This window comes from Delphinus delphis, chromosome 1 (genome assembly GCF_949987515.2).
Source record: "Delphinus delphis chromosome 1, mDelDel1.2, whole genome shotgun sequence".
NCBI lineage: Eukaryota > Metazoa > Chordata > Mammalia > Artiodactyla > Delphinidae > Delphinus > Delphinus delphis.
Genome location: NC_082683.1, coordinates 107634206 through 107656551, shown reverse-complemented (window position 1 = coordinate 107656551; position 22346 = coordinate 107634206). Strand labels below are relative to the sequence as shown.

The window sequence follows — 22346 nt, the reverse complement described above, 5'->3', positions numbered from 1 at the left end:
CAAGTGTTTAATGACAGATGAATGAATAAACAAAATGTGGCATATATATATACACATATATATATACACACACATGTATACATATATATAAACACAATGGAATATTTTTCCTCCATAAAAAGGAATGAATTTCGGATGCATAGTACAACATAGATAAACCTTGAAAATATGCTAAGTGAAATAAGCCAGACACAGAAGGGAAAATATTGTATGATTCCATTTATATGAAGTACCTAGAATAGACAAATAGAATAGACAAATACCAGGCGCTATGGGGAGGCAGGGGGTGGAGGGTGGGAAATTATTGTTTAATGATTAGTTTATTTCAGGTGATGAAAATGTTTTGGAAATAGATAGTGGTAATAGTTACATAACACTCAATTGTACATTTAAAAATGGTTAAAATGGTAAACTTCATGTTATATATATATATATATATATATATATGCGCTGGGTCTTAGTTGCGGCACATGGGATCTTCATTGCCGTGTGCAGGATCTTCGTTGTGGCATGTGGGATCTTAGCTGAAGCATGCAGGATCTTTACTTGCGGCAGGCAGGATCAAGTTCCCTGACCAGGGAGCGAACCCGGGCCCCCTGCACTGGGAGTGAGGAGTTTTTGTTTGTTTTAATAAATTTATTTATTTTTATTTTTGGCTGCGTTGGATCTTCGTTGCTGTCGAGGGCCTTCTCCATTTGTGGCAAATAGGGGCTACTGTTTCGTTGCGGTGCGCATGCTTCTCATTGCGTGGCCTCTCGTTGCAGAGCTCGGGCTTCAGTAGTTGTGGCACGCAGGCTCAGTAGCTGTGGCTCGTGGGCTCTAGAGCGCAGGCTCAGTAGTTGTGGCACACGGGCTTAGTTGCTCCGCGGCATGTGGGATCTTCCCAGACAAGGGCTCGAACCCATGTCCCCTGTATTGGCAGGCAGATTCTTAACCACTGTGCCACCAGGGAAGCCCGAGTGAGGAGTCTTAACGATTGGACCACCAGGGAAGCCCCTGAATCTAGATCTTTTTGACTATGTAAAAAACTATGCATATAAGGTAGCTGGCACATACTAGAAGCTCCAATCTTTTCCTTTTCCTTCAACTACCTACACTTAATACAGTCTGAATAGTCGCCTACGTATGAATGAGTTCTGTTCCAAGAGCATGTTCGTAAGTCCAATTTGTTTGTAAGTCCAACAAAGTTAGCCTAGGTACCCAACTAACACAATCAGCTATATAGTACTGTACTGTGATAGGTTTATAATACTCTTCACACAAATAATATGTATATAAACACAAAAAATAAAACATTTTTAATCTTACAGTATAGTACCTTGAAAAGTACAGTAGTACAGTACAACAGCTGGCATGCAGGGGCTGGCACGCACATTCACATCTTTGAAAGTTCGCAACTTGAAGGTTTGTATGTAGAGGACTTACTGTATACAGTGAGTAGTTATTCCTTAGTATTTTCAGTTAACATATAGGCAAACTTATTTTGTACTTAGTGCACTTCTGAAAACTTTAAAAAGTACAATGTCAAAGTTACTCAACAGAGTCCAATTTTAAAGGGGTACCTGTTTCCAGAGTACTAAACATGCCTGACAGAGGTAATCCAGTGGACATCTAAGAGATGTCATAGGTGCCAAAGATCAAGGTAGGAGGTATTGTATCTATCGCCCTGTAACTGTGTAAATACTAAAGCACCCCTCTCCCGAAGGTGATGCAGGAATAAAAAGATTAGGGCAATCCCCACTCATTAAATGACCATGAGGTATCCTCTAGCTTCCCAGAGCAGGGAGTGGAAGGTCTTTCTTCCATGACAGCACAAGCTGATTGGGACCTCACCAAGTCAGCTACCTGCTTCTCACACACGAGGCCTTTTCTACTGGCCACCTGCTACAACCCATCATTGTTCACTGCTCCAGGGTACATGGACAGTGGTCAGGACTGGAGATTAGGACAAGCAGGGGATAATTTCAGAGACGAATTCCAGAGCTTAGCCACCCCTTAGTATTTTGGAGAGACGACAGAAGCAACTTTAGCCTCAGAGAAAAGCTGCCACTTAACAGGGAGAAGTGCTGCCAAGTAACAGACCTAGTACTGCTATCACAAACATACCCTGCCATCTTGGCAGAAGCCAGGTCTTTATTCTTTAGCAACAGCAATCGGCAACAGGTGATAACATGCTGTGGCTCAAAATCATTCAGATGTACTGAAGACCAAATTCAGAGATTGAAAGGTGATTCAGAAGTATCAGTGTCTAATTTGTTAACTTATTAAAATGAGGTTGTACAAAAGTAACAGAGTTGAAGACAGTCTGTATATAGAATTTCTCAAACCGCAATGTAAGTCTCTAGAGGGCAAGGACCAGATCTTCTATTTATAAGCTGTTTCTATGTAGTGCCCAATAATATGCTTTATTCACCATGGGCCTTATTCCTGATGAGTGGAAGAAAGACAATCAAGCCCTGAGACACAAGGAACACTGGTTCCATGATATCTGCTGTTTAATCAGTAAGTATGGTTATTGTGAAAGAGAGAAAAAGACACTGAAGACAGAATTAAGACCAGAAATCTGAAGCCACGCTACTGTACCACAAGGGGGCAATATTTGAACACTAGTAATCTGGAGAGATAGGAGGCTTGGCAGTTGGCTCTGTTTACCTTTTTTTAACATCTTTATTGGAGTATAATTGCTTTACAATGGTATGTTAGTTTCTGCTTTATAACAAAGTGAATCAGTTACACATTGTTTACTTCCTTTTTTAACACTGTGCTGAGTGGGCTCCACTCAGGGTGAGGAGAGATGGGCTAGCCACTTCCACCTACCCTCTGCATTCTCCTACAGGGGTTGGCACCAACTCTCCTTATACTAGCAGGCATGGCTGTTAGGGGACCAAGATCAGAGGAAACACAGCAGGAGAGGAAGCAGAGCAGCTGGTCTTCCCACAGTGGTCAGATGCCCCAGCTGTCAAGAGTCCCATGCCCAGGAGTGCCTGTTGAGGAGGGCAGGGGTGGTAGTTGGGACCTCCACCTGGAATCTCTTTTGAGTACTGTAGGGCAATGGTTCTCCAATTTTAGCCTGCATCAGAATCACCTGCAGGGCTTGTTAAAATAGATTGCCGGGCTTCAACCTCAATTTCCAATTCAGAAGGTCTAAAGTAGGTCCCAAATTTTCTATTTCTAGCAATTTCTCAGGTGATGCTACTGATCTGAAGATCACACTTTGAGAACCACTGCTGTAGGTATTTCTGGATTTGTGCCCTTCTTTCTCTTAACACTCTCCCATTCTCTCTTTCCTACCATCCATCTACTGCTTTCTTTTCCACCAACCCTCCACTAGCCTCCTTTAGGAAAACCACAGGAAAGACAAAACAGGGGTGAATGTTAGACTGTCTTAAGGATTCCTTTGGGGAAGGGTCCAGCTCTCTACCCCGGTTGATGGGTGTTTCAGAAGTAGAATTTATTCCAAATATATACATGTTTCCTCTTCCTTTTACCTAATAGTTGGAAGGCAGTTCAGTAAAGAGGAATAAATCGTTTTCCAATAATAAGATCTTGCTTTGGGTTTCATAAAAATTAGACATGGTAGATATACTCCACTACATTTTAAAAAATTTCCCACTTCAGACTACATTTTAAAAAATTACAGTAAAATATAGGGACTTCCCTGGTGGTCCAGCAGCTAAGGCTCCATGCTCCCAATGTAGGGGGCCCAGATTCGATCCCTGGTCAGGGAACTAGATCCCTCATGCCACAATTAAAGATCACGCAGGCGGCAGCGAAGATCCTGTGTCCTGCAGCTAAGACCTGGCACAGCCAAATAAATAAATAAATAATTTTTAAAAATTACAGTAAAATATACAAAACATAAAATTTAACATTTTAATCATTTAAGTGTACAGTTCAGTGGCATTAAGTACATTCACGTTGTTGTGCAAGTATCACCACTATCCACTTCCAGAACTTTTTCATCTTCCCAAACTGAAACTCTGCTCTCATTAGACAATAATTTCCCATTCCCCTCCTCCCAACACCAGCCCTTGGCAACCACCGTTCTACTCCCAGACTACTTTTGGACTCGGTTTCTCTTTGACTTAATACAAGAAAGTGTCTATTGCTGACTAGTAGGATTGCTTCTATATATGCAGGCCTTCTTGCATATACGTGAGTTTATTGTAAGAAAGGTAAGAGAAAATGGGGTGGGAGAAAGAAAAGAGGTGGAGACAGCTGGATAGGGATTTTCACATGGGGCCTCCTATCCACAGGCCTCAGCAGCCCTGCCACGGATCCGCCCGATTCTTTCGCATCAAGAAGTTGATCTTGCGAGCCATTTCCATGTTGTAGATTCGCCGGCAGGTTTCATAGCTTTCCCTCTGTCGCCGGCGGCAAGGCTTCTCGTAGTATCGCCGTCGCTTTATGTCCTCAATGAGCCCATCCATGGTAAGGATTCTGTATAAAGACAGGCAATGAAGTTAGAGGCTTAGGCTCCTTATTGTTCTTTTCCAGTTTCACAATGATCAGAAGTCAATTGACCAAATAACTGGTGTCTGTAAAAATGGTGTGAAATAGTGACAATACAGCATTAACTGCCAACATATAGAGGCCAGGCACCAAACAGTAATATGTGGGGAAATAAAAAGGCAATTAATTATATAGTCCTTGTTCTTGGGGAGTTTATAGTCATGGTCATGTTCTCAACCTTTTTTTTTTTTTCTACCACAACACACCTGAGGGATATGGCACAGACCCAAAAGAACAGTGGCTCCCTATGGCAGTGAGTCTCAACCAAGGGGCCATTTCAGAATTTTCAAATGGGTAAGTCATTTGCAATGGGAAAAAATAACTAGGGGTGATTCCTATGTGGTCCTTAGTGGAGAATGTAGTTCCACCCCTACTGTGTTTAAGAGCTGATGCAGCTGAAGTCTGTAAGTCTGAGAAATATCTGGGCCCATTTAATACAGGGAAAGAAGAGGCCCTTATCACAACAGTGATACAAATGGGAGCATTAAAATAACAGCCTCGGGCTTCCCTGGTGGCGCAGTGGTTGAGAGTCTGCCTGCCGATGCAGGGGACATGGGTTCGTGCCCCGGTCCGGGAAGATCCCACATGCCGCGGAGCGGCTGGGCCCGTGAGCCATGGCCGCTGAGCCTGCGCGTCCGGAGCCTGTGCTCCACAACAGGAGAGGCCACCACAGTGAGAGGCCCGCGTACCGCAAAAAAAAAAAAAAAAAAAAAAAAAAAAAAAAAAATAACAGCCTCAACCATGATTTTTCCATGTACCACATTCTCCAACCACACTATTTTACTGACTACTCTCTGAACACACATTAATACCAAGTCTTTACTCACACTGCTTCCTCAGCCTAGAATGCCATCCCCAACCCCTAGCTGCCAACCTTCTGAGATTTTCCACATCTTTTTGATGCTAAATCCAGATGCCATCTCTCCACAAAAGCTTTCTCATCTTCTTAGAGAAAATAATTTTGTTGTATACCTATTTAGAGATTATTTCATTTTGCCATTCTGTTAGTTATTTATACAAATGTCTCCCTCACTAGACTAATAATCCCTGAAGACAGAAACCATATTTTATTAATCTTAATTTAGTTCAATTTGTTTTTTCCTGCCCACCTAATTCCTTACAACACAGTTTCTCTTGGATTCATAACATGCTTAACTCAAACCAGCCCCTTTGTTCTCACTGAGCCAAGAGGACACGGGGGTTTATTCTATAACCTACCTTATCCCTGGGCTCCTGAGAGCTCTGGCTCCAATCTGAAACTTGTCTCTCCCTCTCAACTCATCATCAGTTGGTCCTGAGGAGGTCTGGAGGCACCTTACACGACCCCATTCCTGCCTACTCTTTCCTTTCATTACATGTAAAAAGTAAGTCAAAAACACAATTGGAGGTAGAGAAGTTGAGACATGGCTATTATAACTGGAAGGGGGACAGCAGAAGGAAATAAAAGTAAGAAACTACCAGCTACTTTCGCTCAGTGGGAAACCCTATTTATTGCTGGTATGTTATACCAAAGGCCCAAGATAACAATAATAGATTGAACATGTACTTGAAAAGATTTGAGCTTTGGGTACATTACAAATGTGAATAGACATGGGAACCACTATCCTTTGGGATCCTCTCCTAGGCTCCTGCTGATTTGTAAGATCAGTTTGTCTAGGTTTTAGTGGCAGGGAGATGGGAGGCAAGGGAATTGTTGCCAACTCCCAGAAGTGGGAGGAGTAGATAATTCAGGTTCTGTTGAAAACACAGTCATGCCCAGAAGTCATGTGGATCCAACACTAGAGTTGTACAATAGAAAAGCAGAGCACCAGGGGACTTCCCTGGTGGCACAGTGGTTAAGAATCTATCTGCCAATGCAGGGGACACAGGTTCAATCTTTGGTCCAGGAAGATCCCACATACCACAGAGCAACTAAGCCCCGTGTGCCACAACTACTGAGCCCACATGCTGCAACTACTGAAACCCACGCGCCTAGAGCCCGTGCTCCACAACGAGAAGCCACCACCACGAGAAGCCACCGCAATGAGAAGCCCACACACTGCAGTAAAGAGTAGCCCCCACTTGCCGCAACTAGAGAAAGCCTGCGCGCAGCAACGAAGACCCAACGCAGCCAAAAAAAAGTAGGGCACCAAAGACTCAGTATCTTGGCCCACAAAAGGGTTTCCATTGCTGGCTTTCTTCCTAATTTACCCTTAACTGTTGGTATCCCTCCAGATTCTGACTGTAAACCACCTCCTTTTTGGTTCTACATGATTCCCTTAAACTTTACCACGGGCTTCAACCCTGTGCACAATGCAATCATTTCCTGAAGAGCCTTTAAAAAGTATTCATGCCTTGGTCCCGTTCCTCAGAGATTCTGATTTAATTGGTCTCCAGTGGGGTTATACACTGGGTATATTTTAAAACACCCCTCAGTAATTCTAATGTAGAGCCACACTTGAGAACGGACCCAGACACTGGTTGACTCTTAAATCATTATCTCTAGCCCCAATCTTATCTTAGAACTAGACTGATGTTTCCAATTGCCTTAAACCCCACAAAAACCAATTTTATTATCTCCTCCTAAAATTCATTCTTCCTCCTCTGTACTCTCTCTGCTAATGGCATCACCAGTTAGTCAAGCTAAAAATCTCACCATGTTCCTGGAGTAGGCCTTCTCCTTTACTTCCTACACTCACATTTACAATATCCTATACATTCTATAACCTGAAATAGTTCTTAGATCTTTTCCTTCTCTCCTTTCCCTATGGCTACAGCTCTTATTATGGTCCTTATACCTGTACTGAAATAATCATCTAACTGGTCATTTAATCAATAAGTATTTATGGAATCCCAACTCTGTACCAGACACTGTGTTAAATGCTGAGGATATAAAACAAACTTAGGCATAGTTCCCTACCCTTGCAGTCTAGTAGAGAAGACAATTATGTAAGAATTACAATAGAATGTGATAGATGCAAAGATAAGGGAAGCACACAGGAGAGGTATATAATCTGGACTTGATAAGAAGGTGGTTATGAAAGCTTTCTAACGGATACCTTATTTGAATTGTGAAGGGTAAACAGGCTGCCCTATTTCCATTCTCCTTCCCTACACCAATTATTGTCCTAAAACATAAATCAGATTGTGGGACTTCCCTGGTGGCGCAATGGTTACGAATCCGCCTGCCAATACAGGGGACACAGGTTCGAGCCCTGGTCTGGGAAGATCCCACATGCCACGGAGCAACTAAGCCTGTGCGCCACAACTACTGAGCCTGCGCTCTAGAGCCCATGAGCCACAACTACTGAGCCCGCGTGCTGCAATTACTGAAGCCCGTGCTCCTAGAGCCTGTGCTCCACAACAAGAGAAGCCACTACAATAAGAAGCCTGCACACCGCAACGAAGAGCAGCCCCCGCTCGCCCCAACTAGAGAAAGCCTGCACGCAGCAACGAAGACCCAATGCAGCCAAAAATAAATAAATAAATAAATTTATAAAAAATAAATCAGATTGTGTACTCTGATGTTAAAAAATCTTTCCCAATAAACAAAATAGTCTAAGCCAGTGGTTCCCAAACTTGTTTGCACATTAGAATCACTTGGGGATCTTTAAAACATTCCAATTAAGTCACAAGAGGGGAGGGACACGGGCAGGGTTTGTTAAGTTCCCTAAGTAATTGCAATGTGCAGATAAATTTGGGAACCACTAGTCTAAGCTCAAAGTCCTAAACAATTGAGCTTCACCCTCTCTCTCTCTAGCTTTATCTTTAATAACTTGTCCTAAAAAGCCTATGTTGAACTAGGTGTTTTCCAAACACACTACACATGTATTTTTTACATTTGTTCATGATGTTCTCTGAGAATATGATTCCTTTCTTTTTCTGTTTTATGAAAGGCTATTTATTCTTCAAAGGCCCAGATCAACGGGTAATGATATTTGTAAACTGGTCCAGGAGAAATTAATCACTCCTTCTCTCTGTTCCCAACGCACAGTGGTTCTCAAACTTTGAGACTCATGCAACAGTCACCTGGAAAACTTGTTAAAACACTGACTGCTGTGCCACCTCGTTTCTGATTCCACAGGTCTAGGGTGGGGCCCACGAATCTGCATTTCTAACAAGTTCCCAAATGATTTTGCTGCTAATGGTCCAGGGAGAACCAATGCCACAGTACACTTTTAAAGCACTGATCAGACAGTATTATATTTAGCCATGTTTGGTTTTTTAGTTTTTAAATTCTCCCTTACAGGGTTGTGTGCTTTCTAAGGTTAGAGAGTAAGTCTTTTATTTTTGCATTTAATATAGTACTTGGCAAAAGAGCAAATATCAGTAAATGTATGACAAAAATGAATCCTCTTGGTGACTGACAAATGTCCACAGCTCAAGGGATTAAGTTACTTTCTAACAGACACAGTTCTTGGGAATATTAGCTCAGAAGGCCTCAATATTACCTTTACTAAAATGGCACATTAGACTTTAGATAGCATTTTCATATCCATGACCCTAATCATTATCCTATGAAACTGATTAAGCAGGTAATGTCATCTTTTTTTTTTTTGGCCGCACCACACGGCATGCAGGATCTTACCACTGGACCACCAGGGGAGTTCCTGTCATCTCTTTACAGATTAGAAAACTGAAGTTTAGAGAGGCTGACCTGCCCAAGGTCACAAAATGGAGCTAGCAGTAGAATTCAGGTCTTTAGTGCAGTGCTCTGTAATAGCACTCTGCTTCTCAAACAAAAACCACTGAGGTTTGAAAGACAAATTATTGCGGTGCCCATGGGCAAAGCGAAAAATGAGGGAGGAAAGAGCTGGGCCAGGCTCCTTAATTAGAGTAAAAAGATGCAAGCCAAGAAGACATGGCACACAAAGGGAAAGGAATTGATCCAAACAATTAAGTATTTATTTCTGTCTAGACCCTGTTTACTGCTATTTAATGAAGGCCACTTTTTGGACTAGAGACTAGTATATTAGAGAAAAAACAGAAAAAACAACAACAACAAAAGTGCCTGAAAGGGAAAGACTGGAAATATAAAAAGGGCAAGGAGACTGGATTTGAGGAGAGACTATGAAAAGAACAGAGACCCTAGGTATGACTTCACCTAGGAAGAAGAGCCTACTGGAATGACAAAGACAGTTTAAAGTAGTATGAAAGAAAACAGCAAAAGGAGGAGGAGTTTAGAAACACACTCAGGTATCCTACTGGAGTTTCAAAAGGGTTCTGAAACAGAAGTGATCATCTTACCAAGTAAATGCCTGTGTGGTCAGGCAGAAAAGACAGACAAGAAAAAAGTACCAAAGGAATGTTAGAGGAGGTGAAAAAAGTGAAAAGATCGGTGGCCCCCAACATAATGATGGGGTTGCTAAATGGTGTTCCTTGGATGGTTCTAGTTCCAAAACACAAACCAAATAAATTCCAAGGTGCAAGGTGAGGATTTCCTTCCTTACCGTGCACTTTCTAGGTATCCTGAAAAAGCACAGATTATCTTCAAATGTTCCAGAATCCCTAAAGTAGAGGCATCTACTCAACTCACTTCTAATAAAGGATGTAGGAAGAGTTTTGTAGAACTCATGAAGTAAATAGAGAGGGTGTTACTAATGATGCTTCTGCTTTCACAGGTAGTTCAAGGACTAGTCAACCAAGGGGTTTAGAGTAAACAGATCAACCTGGAGTTTGGGCACCTGGCAACCTAACATTTAAGGAGAACTCAGCTGCCAGTTCAACAGACTATGTAAAAGGAGCTGAGCTGTCTGGGCTGGGGAATTTGGGGGTGGCAGACTCACATGTCAGTGTAGCCAGCCTACATCAGGATCAACATGTACACAGAAGGACTCAATGGGCCCAGAAGCTCACCTACCAGGAATAAAAGGGTTCAACTGGGCATGCTTCCAGTGTGCTTGCCTTTCTTTACTTGGGCACCAGCCAATCACGCAGGGCTTCCTAATGACCCCCCACTCTCCATCTCTTCATCCCAGGGCACCAATGAGGGCCCTTGGTTATATAACAAGCATTTTGTGGTGGTCTCACTGTGCAGACACATAGGCTATTTCCTATGTAAGACTACATCTGTGCTCCAAACATGCTAAAGCTTTAACCACCTCCCTCTCCTCTCATTTGCTCTCATACCTATTGTTGTAATTAGACCACAGAACATGCAACTTATTTTTAAACTACCAACTATCAGAAAGCTGAGAGAAACGAGGAGAAGCCCGGGATTTAAGAGAGATATACAGCAAAGGCAGCCAGAGGACATTACGGAAAACCAGAGGAAAAGAAGTAAAGTGTCAGAAAATACTGTGTTTGGATGGACTTGGAAGGCATTATGCTTAAGTGAAATAAGTCATATAGAGAAAGACAAATACTGTATAATCTCACTTATATGCGGCATCTAAAAAATACAATAAACTAGTGAAAGTAACAAAAAGAAGCAGACCCACAGATATAGAGAACAAACTAGTGGTTACCAGTGGGGAGAGGGGAGGGGAGGGGCAATATAGGGGTAGAGGATTAAGAAGTACAAACTATTAGGTATAAAATAAGTTACAAGAGGAATTCCCTGGCGGTCCAGTTGTTAGGACTCACCACTTTCAATGCCAGGGCCTGGGTTTGATCCCTGGTCAGGAAACTAAGGTCCCCAAAGCTGCATGGCGCAGCCAAATAAATAAATAAATAAGCTACAAGAATATATTGTACAACATGGGGAATATAGCCAATATTTTACAATAATATAAATGGAGTATAACCTTTAAAAAATTGTGAATCACTATATTGTACACCTGTAACTTATATAATATTATACAGTAACTGTACTTCAATACAAGAAAAAAAAGGGCTTCTCTGGTGGCTCAGTGGTTAAGAATCTGCCTGCCAATGCAGGGCACATGGGTTCGAGCCCTGGTCCAGGAAGATCCCACATGCTGCAGAGCAACTAAGCCATGTGCCACAACTACTGAGCCTGAGCTCTAGAGCCCATGAGCCACAACTACTGAGCCTGCATGCCACAACTATTGAAGCCTGTGTGCCTAGAGCCTGTGCTCCGCAACAAGAGAAGCTACCGCAATGAGAAGCCTGTGCACCACAACGAAGAGTAGCCCCCGCTTACTTCAATTAGGGAAAGCCCACGCGCAGCAACGGAGACCCAACGCAGCCAAAAAATAAATAAATTAAATAAATAAATTTAAAAAAAAAAAAAAGAAAGAAAGAGAAAGAAAATACTGGGCTTCCCTGGTGGTGCAGTGGTTAAGAATCCGCCTGCCAATGCAGGGGACATGGGTTCAAGCCCTAGTCCGGGAAGATCCCACACGCCGTGGAGCAACTAAGCCCATGCGCCACAACTACCGAGCCTGCGCTCTAGAGCCAGTGAGCCACAACTACTGAAGCCTGCGCGCCTAGAGCCCATGCTTCGCAACAAGAGAAGCCACCGCAATGAGAAGCCCGTGCACCACAATGAAGAGTAGCCCCCGCTCCCCGCAACTAGAGAAAGCCCACACGCAGCAACGAAGACCCAATGCAGCCAAAAATAAATAAAATAAATAAATTTATAAAAAAAAGGAAAGAAAGAAAATACTGTGTTTACTGTGTTTGACAGACTGACAGACAGGAAGGCTGGGACACTCCAGAACCAACGTGCTCACATTTGGATGCTTAAAAGTCCTTGCCTATTTTAAGAACAAAATATTTGTTCACTTTTTTCTCCTGAGGCTAAAATACAATTTAAGGATATGTATCTAACACTCCAAGATAAAAAGGAACATAAATGCAGCTTCCTAAAGAATAAATCTACATTGACAAAATACATATCCTCCCCAAAGATTATAAAAATCACTGCCATAATACTTGCTCCAGGCTGGCTTCTTCCAACCATGCACTTCTTGCACTGTTTTCCTAGATAACCTTAGTCACAAAGTTCGAGTTTTCCAAATTCATAAGGAAGCCTAAAACGAGATTATCACACCTCAGGCCCTGAGTATCTGGGACCAGAATTTCTTCATTTTTTTTTTCTGCCTAACCATGCCTCTCCTTTCTGATCAAATTCTTTTCTTTTTCAGCAATGTACATTGTTTTCCCCCCCCAGATCTATTTTTCCCCCCCAGATCTATTCCTATGTTCCTCCCTGGAGTGAGGAAAAAGTAATACCACATTTCTTACCTAGGATACTTGATAGAATGCCAAGGGTACTATCCAAAGACAAAAATCTCTAGATAAATTCAATGCATCTGCCTGGAGGACCAACTTTAACTAGAGTGGAAGTGGGGGTGCTAGCCCTAAAACAAACGTAAAGACAACAAATAAAAATCACCTAAAATTTTAATTTAAAAAAGAGAGATTAAAAAAAGAAATTCCATGTTTGCTTGCGGTGGAAGAACCCCTTATAGTTCCTTCACTCTCCTCTCCTGTTAAGTATACTTCAGTGGAAAGGTTTGACAAACACTAAACTTAGGGAGTGACAGAAGATAAAGGAACATTTATATTCATTAAGTAGACATTTATTGAGAGCTTTCTATGCACCTGACACTTTGGTAAATGCAAGGAATATACAAATGAAAAAGCATAGGTCTCTACCCTTAAGACTATTAAAATCCTAGCTGAATATTAAAATCTCATGAGACATTGTAAAAAATGCTGCTGGTCAGACGCCACCATCGAGAGATTGATTTAGTCTCAGGTTGGGCCCTGACATCACAAGGGTTTTTGTTTTTTGTTTTAAATAAAGATTCCCCCAGGTGATTGGCAGCAGGGTCAAAAACCACATAGCGTTACACTGACCAGTTTCCTGCTGTTTCTGACTAAAATGAGCATTTCTACCCAGGAAAAAAGTATGCATAAACTGCAATTCACCTATAAAAAGAGAATCTTAAAAGTATGGGGCTCTTGTTTAACAAAAAGGAGGAAGGAGGGAAGAAAAAAGGAAAGAAGGAAGAAATCAATTTAGAGATATTTGAAAACAGATTCTTAGGAACAAGAAGGTATAAGATAGTATTAGGCCAGGCCAGATGACAGAAGGTATCCAAACACACCTCACCTTCTGTCATTTATTTCTTTTTTTCTCACCTACACCCACTCCACACCTGGGATCAGGAAAGATTTTCAGACAAAATGAAAAAAAAAAAAAAAAGAAAAGAAAAAACAGGAAAAGCAAAACCCTCATGTTGCTTAAATACAAAGGTATTTGCTAAATTAGGATTTCATAAGAGGCGGAGATACAGAGATTTGTTTCCAGGTTAATTAGAACAATCCCAGGCAAAAAAATAGAAGAGTCTTCTCTCAGAAGGTGAATTGGCCTTATGCTTTCTGCAGACTTGGCATCAATAGAGAGATGATCAACTCCTTTAGGAAGGAAGTTAGAAACATTTTGTTTTTCAGGTTTTCAATTTTTGTAAGTGGAAATGGGGGATGAGGGAGCAGTGCATACAGAGGGAGTAAATGCTGTTATTTCAAAATGAGATTAGCATTAGCATATAGAGAAGAAGCCTTGGTTGGAAAGTACCAGCATGTATAGGAAAAGTCATTCCAATATACCAGCAGCCAACTAGAGCCTCAGGACAAAATAAAGCTAAATTATTTTCTCATTTTTTCACCTCCAGGCCACCTTGAGCATAACTTGATAATCAGGGAGCATAAGAGAAAAAACAGTTAAAGCAAACTGTCAATCTCTCAAAACAAATGAATAAACAAATCACCCACGAAGTAAAACCAAAAGGGTAAAAACTCCCTTACAGTTACTTCCAAATTATGATTATAGCTAACACATAATGCCTACTATGTGCCAAGCACTGTCCTAAGCAATTTATTTATATTACTAACTTAATCCTCACATCAACCCTATGAGGTGGGCACTATTATTAGTTCCATTTTACTGAAGAAACTGAGGCAGAGATATTAAGTAGCTAATCACAGATTATGAGGCCAATAAATGGCACAGCAGGGATCTGAACCAGTCAGTTGGCTCTGTGCTCTAAACCACTAAGTTACACTGCCTCATTTATGTGAGAAAACTATTTTTAGGCCTGGCTTTGGTCAAAAGTATTAAGGGGCTTCCCTGGTGGCGCAGTGGTTGAGAGTCCGCCTGCTGATGCAGGGGACACGGGTTCATGCCCCGGTCCGGGAAGATCCCACGTGCCGCGGAGCGGCTGGGCCCGTGAGCCATGGCCGCTGAGCTTGCGCGTCCAGAGCCTGTGCTCCGCAACGTGAGAGGCCTGCGTATCGCCAAAAAAAAAAAAAAAAAAAAAAAAAAAGTATTAAAAGTTGCAGCTACTTTCTTTCTTTCTTTCTTTTTTTGGCCTTGTGGCCATGCTGCGCAGCATGTGGGATCTTAGTTCACGCCCCCACCTCCCCACCCCCAATCGTGCCCCATGCAGTGGAAGGGCAGAGTCCTAACCACTGGACTGCCAGGGAATTCCCTGTAGCTACTTTCTTGATACAACTGTAAGAAATAGTTCAATAAATAATGCTGCACAAATTATTTTTTGGTTCTTCATCAGAGTAGTTAATTTCCTAAAAACAAAATTCTTGCTTTTGTGTTATTTGTTCTTTAAGAATAAAAGAGGTGAGGGGAGCTAAAGCTGAGCCTCTGGCAATTTGTTTTACCATCAGGTTAACAGCTGCCCTTTGACATCCCTTAACAATACAAACATCACAGTCACCCTAGTTAGAAGACCCATCTAAATCCACCAAAATAAATCATACAGAAAAAAACTTGGGATTCCCTGGCGGTCCAGTGGTTAGGACTCTGCGCTTGTACTGCAGGGGCCCCAGGTTCAATCCCTCGTGGGGAACTAAGATCCTGCAAGCTGCACTGCACAACCAAAAAACAAACAAACAAAAAACTTACAGGAAGAGGTCAGAAGGGTGAGGTAATCTACAAGACTTCCTTTCCCCAAATTCAGCATTTCATCTCACTAGCTAATTCACTTCAGAATCTGTAAAGACATTCACTTGGTACTTCCAGTATAGGGGCAGAGAAAGATCATTAGACATCTCAACCCTCCCACAGACATGCCACTTAAAGGTCTAAAATAGGAGAGTAGGGAATGAGCAGCAATACAAAAACATGAAATAGGATTATCTTACTGCCCTGTACTTAACTGATTATCTTTACTTTAGACGCAAGTGAAAATGCAGAGGGAACAGCTTCTGCCCAAGGATATGACTGGCATGCACAGTCACTGAAAGAAGAGGCTGACCCAAGACCAGATCCTTTTAAAAGACATACAAATCATCCTCAGCCTGCAACTGCTTCTCAATTACATAGCTTCTGACAGCACCTTTGTCCTCATTTACTATGGTCCTCTGCCATCCAGCCCTCCACACCTAGAACTCTTTGCTTGGATAAGAATTGGTTCTCTTTCATTTACCTTCTTAGTCCCCAAGAACCCCACCTATATTTAAACCCAATCAAATAAGGATTCTTAACTGCAGAGTGACTGCCATAGGTCTCTCCATTTCCAGAGAAACTAGTCAATAATGTAGTAACAGAGCAAAGAACATTGCACTAGAAAATTGTGATTTATGCTTCTTTCCACCATTCAACAATTGTAACCCAAGGAATATAACTCAATCTCCCTAGGCTTCTCTTACTTCTGACATAAAGCTACCACCTTAGTGGCCTTAAGGCAGAGGACCAGCTCATATATTAACATCTCTTTCATATAATTATTTGATAATTCAACTCAACAAGCATTTGTTTCTCCAAACTCTGCTTCACTGGGGAAAAAATGATAAGTGAAACTCAAAATCCTTACAACTAGTGATAAGGGAAGCTTAAGGAACTATTTTCTTGAGAAACCACAACTGTGAGGCGTTTTTTATTAGAGTCATTCTACATCTCTTACCCTAGCATTCAAAACCTTTCAATACAGCTCCTCCACTCCAGCCAGTTCATTTCCATCTTGTTTTTGCTTGTGTTGTTAACCTTTCTCTGAACCTGTAACACTTTTCTATCTCTTGCTTGCTTCTCTAAGATCCCAAATCTGAGTTCATCTTTTCCATTAGCCTTGTCCCACACCAATCCCTCACTCAGCTTTCTATATATCATGTACTATGTTTTCGCTTACTAGCAATTTTATAACTTGATTTTCCCTTTGGGCTCTTTTTAAAGTCTTGGATAGAATTCAGGTTCATTATCAAAGGAATGACGGCTGATAAGTAAGCCTCACAGTTAGGTTTGGGAAAGAATTTCATTTTTAATATAGTAAACTGAGGGTCTGAGAAGTTTCAAGGCTGTGAACACCTGGGCTGGCACTGGTTTGAGACAACCTACAACAGGGGAAGTGAGAGAATAACCACCGCACTTCTCAAGAGTTGGTCTAGGCATGATTCTGGTCCCTAACCAGTTACCTGTTTAGGGTCCTGTATGCACCTTCCACATTCCCTTCCTGTACCATCACAGTTCTGGCAATGAACTTCAGATGTTTTGCCATGACCTTGGATTTAAGTCTTCAGTCTGCAGGACCTAAAGTATGACGGAGAAAGGGGTAGTAAAGTATAGAGACCAGCTAATAAAGAGAAACACAACAGAATACACAACGACGTAGCTTATTCAGGAACCGGAAATGCAACGGGCTCTGGAACATGCGCGACTGGGGCACCTGCAAGTCCTCATATCCTAGAAAGTATACGCGACTGTTATCAAGATTCGCCCGATCTCTTTGCCAATACAAACCCTACCATAGGGAAGAAGACAGACGGTAGCAGGGCGTCCCCACGTAGATTTATCTGGCCGGTCATGGGAGACCGGGACGCGCCGCAGGCGTCCCCTCTCCCTCCCAATTACCGCTCCTCGTCCCAGGACGGTTTGGGGTGGGAGCCGGGAACAGGGTCTCTCCGTGCCTGGAAGGGGGGAATCGCGAGAACCCCGCCCTCCCGCCACACCCGCCTCACTTTACCCTTCCCCCGCACAAGGTCCTCAACGCTCGGCGCCCAGCCGACTGGAAGCCCGCCCCGACCGGAAGCGGAAGTTGCGTGATCTCCAGCGCCGCGCGAAGACAATGAGGCTGAAAGGGAAATGAAGCTACGTGGAAACCATGGCAACCGTCCTTCTGGCTGGGGTTGGCTGTTTCTCTAATCCTCCCCCACCACCGCCAACCCCCGGGCCTGGACTCAACACCTGACAAAGCAAAATACTTGTTGCCTTAAATTCTGCCCTAAACGGATTCCTCGCTTTCTCGTGGAGTCGCCGTCCTTCGGCATCAGAGGTCAGCCCGATTCCGTACCCCTTAATCCTATTAAATCTTTTTTTTTAAATTGAAGTATAGTTGATTTAAAATGTGGTGCCAATCTCTGCTGTAATCCTATTAAACCTTAAATAGATAATCCATTTCTTTTTCTGGAAGGAAAATAAGAATAGGCGAAGCTTCCTGAGCATGCTTCCTGTTTTCGCCAAGGACAGATTCCTTGAGATCTGCTCTCCAGATGGAAAAGAGTTTTACCCCCTCATCTGCCTGAAAACTAAGGAAAAAAAAAAAATGAAATGAACATACTATCAGATTCCTATAACATCACCTTCTCAGACATTTCACTAAATACAGTGAAATCACTGAAGAAAGAATCAATACAGGGCTTCCCTGGTGGCGCAGTGGTTAAGAATCCGCCTGCTAATGCAGGGTACACGGGTTTGAGCCCTGGTCTGGGAAGATCCCACATGCCGCGGAGCAACGAAGCCCGCGCCTAGAGCCGGTGCTCTGCAACAAGAGAAGCCACCACTATGAGAAGCCCGTGCACCACATCAAAGAGTAGTCCCCACTCGCCTCAACTAGCGAAAGCCTGTGAGCAGCAGCGAAGATCCAACGCAGACAAAAATATAAATTAAAAAAAAACAAGAATTGGGAAACACCTGCAGGATTTAGAATCAAAGACTCTTTTATGTCAGCTTCTATCTCATTTGTCTCCTAGTGACAGTATAAATAACTCCTTTTTTATTTCTTCCTCATTGTGGAAACAGCTTTCCTTTTATTTTATTCGTATGTTACTTCTACATATATATCATTTTATGGTTATTCACATATGTTCAGATCTACTGGAATACAGTAGGGAAAGGCGCAGAAGAAAGTAGGTCCTAACCAGGTACTTGTGTAATAAGGTTCTTTGGTTACCTCCCCTAAAACACAGAGGCACATACACACACACAGATGTATCGTCATCAATTATGCTAAGAGACCTCACACAAAAACTGAAGCCTTGGACTTCCCTGGTGGTGCAGTGGTTGAGAATCCACCTGCCAATGCAGGGGACACGGGTTCGAGCCTTGATCTGGGAAGATCCCACACACCGCGGAGCAACTAAGCCTGTGCACCACTACTGAGCCTGCACTCTAGAGCGTGCGAGCCACAACCACTGGGGCTAGGGCCCAAGCTCTGCAACAAGAGAAGCCACCACAATGAGAAGCCTGCACACTGCAAGGAGGAGTAGCCCCCGCAACTAGAGAAAGCCTGCACACAGCAACTAAGACCCAATAAATAAATAAAAATAAATAAATAAATTTATTTTTTAAAAAAATCTAAAAATAAAAAAAACCCTGAAGCCTGCTTTAGAGTAAGCCAGGTTCAAAGTACCAAAATAGAGCTAGACTGGAACATGATTATGCTTATCAACAAACTTTTATTGAATGCCTACTTTGTGTCATGCCACTGACTCTTGGACTACCAAAAGACAGTAAGTAGCCATAAAAAATAAATAGTAAAACAAGGTAGCATATATTGAATGCAAAATAAATTACATAGGCAACATAATATAGTGTAAAGCAAGGATTGGAAGTCAGGAGATCTGGATTCTACGCAAATTCTGATACTGAGGCATATGACCTTGAACAAGTCACTTAAACCAGTAGTCTACAAAGTACTGCCTACCGATCAAACCCAGCTCCACTCTTGCTTTTGTAAATAAAACTTTATTGGAACACAGCTGTGCTGTTTGTTTATATATTAGGTATAGTTGCTTTGGGCTACAATGGCAGAGTTGGGTAGTTGCAGCAGAGATGTATGGCCCACAAAGCATATATCTATCTGGCTCTTGCTAAGCCCTGACTTAAACGCTCAGTCTATTTCCTCATTTGTAAAATGGAACTAATATCTGCTGTCAATCACACAAAATTTGTCATGGGAATCAAATGGGATAAAATATAAAAATACTTTGAAAGATAAGAAGAGGAAAAGTAGCATTTTTGAGAACCTACAATATACCAAACCTTGTACTAAGCAGTTTATGTACCTGACTTCATTTGAAGGAGTAAAGGGCCAAAGACTAAGCATATATATCTTTAATGGAGCGAATAATTGGGAGAAGGACTTGAGTTAGTCATGGAAAGAAGTGTAGGGCTTAGTTAACAGAAGCAGGAAAGGCTGGGCAAGGTGAATGGCATGAACAGGAGTTTAGAGGCAAAAAGGCTTACAGTGTTCAGGGCAAACAACAAAAACAACAAAAACCTGCAACAGAGGGATCATACAGGGGAGCAGGGGGAGAAACAGAGACCTTGACTAAAGGCTCTAGACTTTCTTCTCAAAATACCAGGGAGCCATTGAATAGGTAATGACATGCAAAGCATTGTTCCAGGAAGACTAATCTTGTTATCAGTGAGAAGGGTTTAGAGGTAAGAGAGGCTATTGCTATAGTTAAGGTTTAGACCAGAGAGGTGGCAATGGAATGGATAGGAAGAAATAGATTTCAAGAGACATTCCAAATACAGAATAAAAGGGATTTGGTGATTAAATACACCACGTTTTAAGCCTAGTTATATAGAAAAATGATGGTACCGGGGCTTCACTGGTGGTCCAGTGGGTAAGACTCTGTGCTCCCAATGCAGGGGGCCCAGATTCAATTCCTGGTTGGGGAACTAGATCCCGCATGCCACAACTGAGAGTTCGCATGCCGCAATTAAGAGTCCACATGCCACAGCTAAAGAGCCTGCACGCGGCAATGAAGATCCCGTGTGCCACAACTAAGACCTGACGCGGCCTCAATAAATAAGTAATAAATAAATATTTTAAAGAATTAAAAGAAAAATGATGGTACCATCATTAACAGAAGAAAAAGAGGTTGTAAAAAGGCAGAACGGGACATCTCTAAAAGAAGGATAATAGTTTGATTGGTGAGCACTAGAAAAGGTACCAGACTGGAAAATGAGTTCCGTATGACACATTGTGTTGTCTTACACAAGCTACCTAAGTTTTCTCATCTATAAAATGAAGGGGTTGAATTAGATACAGATGGTACCCTCTTGGCTCTAAAATGCTGAAATTTTCAATGTTTTAAGTGTTAGTAATATGTAAATGGAACTGTCCAGCAGAAATGTAGACATTCAGTATGTCATCTCAGGAAAGATTGGGACTGAAGATGAAGCTTCAGAAGTCTTCTAAGTTGAGGCAATAATTAGAACCATGAAAGGAGATGAAACCTTGAAGTGAAGGAATGTAGTTAGAGAAAAGAGCCAAGGGCTGAGCCTAAGGGAACATGCATACTCTGGAGTGGGCAGAAGTGAGGCTATTAAGAGATATAGAAGTTGCTGCCAGATAGGTAAGAGGAGAATTAGGATAGCGTGCTGACATGGGATCCAAGGGAGGAGAGTTTCAGTAGGCATTACCAAGAGTGTCAAATGATACTGAGAGCATGGAGTACCTAGGCTTTGTAAAAGCCCCTGGATCAAGCTATTGACTGGATGGAAGCTACATTATAATACTCTAATTCTGTAAGATCTTCTTAGTGACTTAAGAAGGTGCAGTAGAGTGATAGCAGTGGACGCTAGGCTGCAAGAATTTAAGGACTGAGTGGTGGAAAGGAGTCAGAAAGAGTATGATTAGACTACTCTTCTTTTTTGGGGGGGGTTGTTTGTTCATTTTTGTTTTTTAATTTTTTGGCTGCACTGCACGGCATGGGGGATCTTAGTTCCCCGACCAGGTATCAAACCCATGCCCACTACAGTGGAAGCACACAGTCATAACCACTGACTGCCAGGGAAGTCCCTACTCTGTCAAGAATTATAGAGAAAAGATGAGAAAGAGGGCAGTTGGGCTCAAGAGATATTTTCTTTTTTTTTAAATTATTTTAAAATTTATTTATTTACTTACTTATTTTTGGCTACGTTGGGTCTTCATTGCTGCACGCAGGCTTTCTCTAGTTGTGGCGAGTGGGGGCTACTCTTCGCTTTGGTGCGCAGGCTTCTCATTGCGGTGGCTTTTCTTATTGCAGAGCACGGGCTCTAGGAGTATGGGCTTCAGTAGTTGTGGCTTACGGACTCTAGAGCACAGGCTCAGTAGTTGTGGCGCATGGGTTTAGTTGCTCCATGGCATATGGGATCTTCCTGGACCAGGGATCGAACCCACATCCCCTGTATTGGCAGGGGGATTCTCAACCACTGTGCCACCAGGGAAGTCTCTCGAGAGATATTTTCAAGAAGGGGTACCTAATCATACTTGCACAAGGAATAATTATTACTTGTAGGAGAAAGAAAGAATAAATAATTCAATAACAAATGGAAGTTACAAGGTAAAGAGGGCGTAAGTGACTCAGCAAAAGTTCCAGAGGTGCAAGGTAATCAAAAGCACAACTGGAGAAGTTTGCCCTAAGGGGAGGGCATGTTGTCTGAAATAAAATGAGACAATAATTCACTGAGAACAGAGGACTTGGGAAACAGGTGAAAGATGTATAACCAGCTATGAGAAATATGCTAAGTAGCCAATGTGCAATAACTAAAATGACTAAGTAGTCTGAAACATTGCCAAGGCTGGGAGAGGACATGGTTTTGATGGAAACTGTGACAAATCAGAAACAGTAATGCATGGAGAAGGGTAGACGTAGGTAAATTCACAGACTTCAGTTTTGCCCTTTGATGACACTGGGTAGCATACATTTAGCAGCTGCAG

General features: G+C 42.2%; 1 protein-coding gene across 2 annotated transcripts; it reads right to left on the bottom strand.

The window, feature by feature from the left end:
• Positions 1-4159: 4159 nt before the first annotated feature.
• Positions 4160-17466, bottom strand: MRPS21 (mitochondrial ribosomal protein S21). 2 transcript variants are annotated; one of them, XM_060029217.1, is made up of 3 exons: positions 17379-17466; positions 16831-16945; positions 4160-4440 (listed from the first exon to the last, which is right to left on the bottom strand). In XM_060029217.1, exons 2-3 carry the CDS (start codon positions 16911-16913, stop codon positions 4260-4262), a joined length of 264 nt encoding a protein of 87 aa, XP_059885200.1. In that variant the 5' UTR covers positions 16914-16945; positions 17379-17466; the 3' UTR covers positions 4160-4259. The 2 variants fall into 2 exon arrangements, with proteins under 2 accessions (XP_059885200.1, XP_059885189.1); XM_060029206.1 differs by lacking the exon at positions 17379-17466 and adding an exon at positions 17161-17353.
• Positions 17467-22346: the final 4880 nt, after the last annotated feature.